The sequence below is a fragment of the Helianthus annuus genome, chromosome 9 (genome assembly GCF_002127325.2).
Source record: "Helianthus annuus cultivar XRQ/B chromosome 9, HanXRQr2.0-SUNRISE, whole genome shotgun sequence".
Classification (NCBI taxonomy): Eukaryota; Viridiplantae; Streptophyta; class Magnoliopsida; order Asterales; family Asteraceae; genus Helianthus; species Helianthus annuus.
The window spans coordinates 32314741-32317798 of NC_035441.2; the positions used below are offsets into that span (position 1 = coordinate 32314741).

Here is a 3058-nt window from a genome sequence, read left to right on the forward strand (position 1 = left end):
TGGGCCGCCTATTCCAGACGAGCCCCAACATTCTCATGACACACAAGATTCACACCATTCTCACCAATCGCACCAATCTTACCATTCCTTGCATTCCCATTCTTTCCATCACTCGAATTCCACCTACTCTACAGCCCAGTTCAACCACAATGACTATGTCAACGATTTTCTGGGTTTCAATCCACTAGGACCCGAGGATCACTTCTCTCAGGAGATGGAAATGGACGACGACCCTGATCCTGATCTGCAAACCGAAACACCTGGCCATCCTATCAGCATATCCAACAGTTCTCCATATCAAGGATCGTCGTACCAAGGGCCTGATTCTTTTGCCGAAAGGTGGGCCACGTATGAATGGGCATTCACCCCTTCATATCATAACTCTCCTGCTCAACCTCCCTTGGATGATCCGCAACTTCAAGCAGTTTCTCCACCACCTCTACTTGTTGAGGAGCCACCTCAACAACCACCTCAACCACCTCCCGAGCCGCCAAGGCGAAGGAGGAATGCACGAATCTCAATGCGAGGGGGACCATGGTTCAGTTCCCCTCAAGGCTCAAGTTCTTACCCTCCTATCACCGAGGACTCCCATATGGGTAGACCCTCGCACGTGGTGCGGGAAAGCGATCCTCTGCCCGTTTCTTATGCACCACACCACCGCCAGTGGGTTTCAACAAATATTAGCTTACCCAGGTTCTTCTGGGTATAACCTTTTTGGATACCCAACTATTGCGGGTTATGGAACCCATGATCCATAACTTACGGTTGCACAGTACATTGCCCTTTATCCTTCTTCTTACCCTCCAGTTGTCACACCCCCAAAATCCACCTGCGGAGTATCACCGCTTGGGAGCGTGACTGACCAGGATCAAGCCACCAATCATATTGAACATGTAATTAATAAGTAAAAGTAAATGCCATTCAATCACCAATATAAAAGGTGTTCCAAAACATAAGTATGTTATCACTGTTTAGCGGAAGCGTGTAAATAAAACCCAACATAAATAAGTATGTAATGTCATAAAGTGTTTAACAACAATCACGATCCAAGCCCACAACGACCAGCTCCTCCATGTGCAAGCTCCATGTATCTAACGACCTGTAAGGCATGTAACAGAGGATCAACAACTAGTTGAGCGAGTTCACAGGAAGTAAATGCGTAATGGTAAGTTCGTTTGTAACATGTGGCTCTACTGGGCCGATAGTACGTTCTATTGGTGGGGGCTTCCCATGTTGTATATCCACTAGACTATTCGTAACCATAAGTGTTCTACAAATCCTGAGAACAGTAATACGTACAGATTTACGTAGGTTTTACGTAAGTATCCTTCACAACCGAGGATAGGGGTACGCGAGGGTTTACGTAGGTTTTACGTAAGTGCCTGACACAACCGAGGCAGTAGTGAGTATAAGTTCACGTAGGTTTTACGTGAGTGTCCTTCGCAACCTGAGGACAATGAATAGCATAAGTATACGTAGGTTTTACGTATGTTTCCTGCACAACCGAGGACGATGGTATGGTAGTCTAGTAACAGTGTATGTACGAATCTATTCAATCTCATTCCTTCAATCCCATTCCCAAGCCCTTGGGAATCCCATGCCTTAGTAAGGGTGTGTACTCACCTTGGTTTGCTCGGTATGCTAAACTATACTCAAAAGAAATCAATCAAGTCCTATATCAGGAACATATTCTCAATCAATTCAAGTTCGTAATGTTTCGTATGCAGTTTATGACACAAAGTGTGCTTGGAAGTTAACATCATGTATCAGGTAGGCAGTAAGTCAATATCATGCAGTTCATACAATCTAATGTAGTTAACCAATAACACACTTTAACAGGGTTAACAAGTTTAACATATACCAACTAGGTTAGACTGTTGACAAAGTTAACATCTAACAGAACTAGTAACTAACTACGTTACGCGCTCAACTTAACTGAGTTAGATAGTTTAACAGAGTTAACATGCTTAACAACTAACAGTGTTAATAACTAAGAGAGTTATATAACTAACAGTACTAGTGTGAGAAACATTGAACGAAATCACATGCATGGCGAAATCACATATTAGCGAAACCACATTAGGCGACGAAAACACATCATGGGCAAAAACTCCTACGGCGAAATCATTCTGGACTGAAAACTCTTAGGGCCGAAAACCATTTGAGCCGAAAACACTGTGGGCCGAAATCACTATGGACGAAAACACTTGTGTTTTCGTCTGTACCTTGTGTTCCCGTGGTTCTTAATCATCATCCCTCGCCTTTACAAGTTTCCAAAACCCTAAATAATTCTAATAGTTATGAGATCGAATCATCATTTCTATCATAAGAATCAGCATCAATGGAATCCATTCAAGTAACAGTTATGCAACAATGAATCAACATCAAATTATTATGATAATTAAGCATTAAGTTGAGCATGCATCGAGACCTAAACGAATGCCTTCACAACAACCGATCTACTCTACACGATTCATATCAGAAACATCAAATCCACCTATTCACTATTATGTCATCACTTCGATCATGTTTATTACGCGAAACCGTATTCAATAACCTAATACCGTATCCAACATGAATTCAAAACATCACATAAAATCACAGAATCATGATTTCAATTACAAAATATACAATGGTAACAAACAATCAATCCCGAGCGGGTTAGACACTAACCGAGATATAAAGCTAATGGTTTCATCGGAAGGAGGAGGCTCCAAAGGCTTGCAGTTGCCGTCACACAGTTAACGAGACTTCTAGGGATTTTCTAAACTGATTTATGCCAGCCACTCAATTATAAAAGAAAATTATAACACGTTGGGCCTTGACTGGTCTTTGGGCCGGCGAAAACAGAACCAACGAAATCCCCTTGATTTCGTTTAGAGGGTTGTGAGTGGGGGTGTTTTCGTTGGATTAATGAAGTCCAGTGATTTCACTTATATTTATTAACATATAATTGCTATCAACCATATATCACATACATCAAATATATTGCACCCCAAAAATATACTTATAAGAACAACTCTTTGCGAACAAGTATTAAGTCAAGTAGAACCCTTGA

The 3058-nt window shown here is 41.6% G+C and overlaps 1 protein-coding gene across 1 annotated transcript; it reads left to right on the plus strand.

Annotated features, from left to right (window-relative positions):
• The first annotated feature begins 220 nt into the window (after positions 1-220).
• LOC110875554 (leucine-rich repeat extensin-like protein 1) lies at positions 221-709 on the plus strand. The gene has a single exon (XM_022123751.1). The coding sequence runs from the start codon at positions 221-223 to the stop codon at positions 707-709; it is 489 nt and encodes a 162-aa protein (XP_021979443.1).
• The last annotated feature ends 2349 nt before the right edge of the window (positions 710-3058 follow it).

What these genes read in the sequence shown, in the direction of transcription:
- LOC110875554 (XM_022123751.1), top strand. Translation starts at nt 221, where the DNA reads ATGGACGACGACCCTGATCCTGATCTGCAAACCGAAACACCTGGCCAT.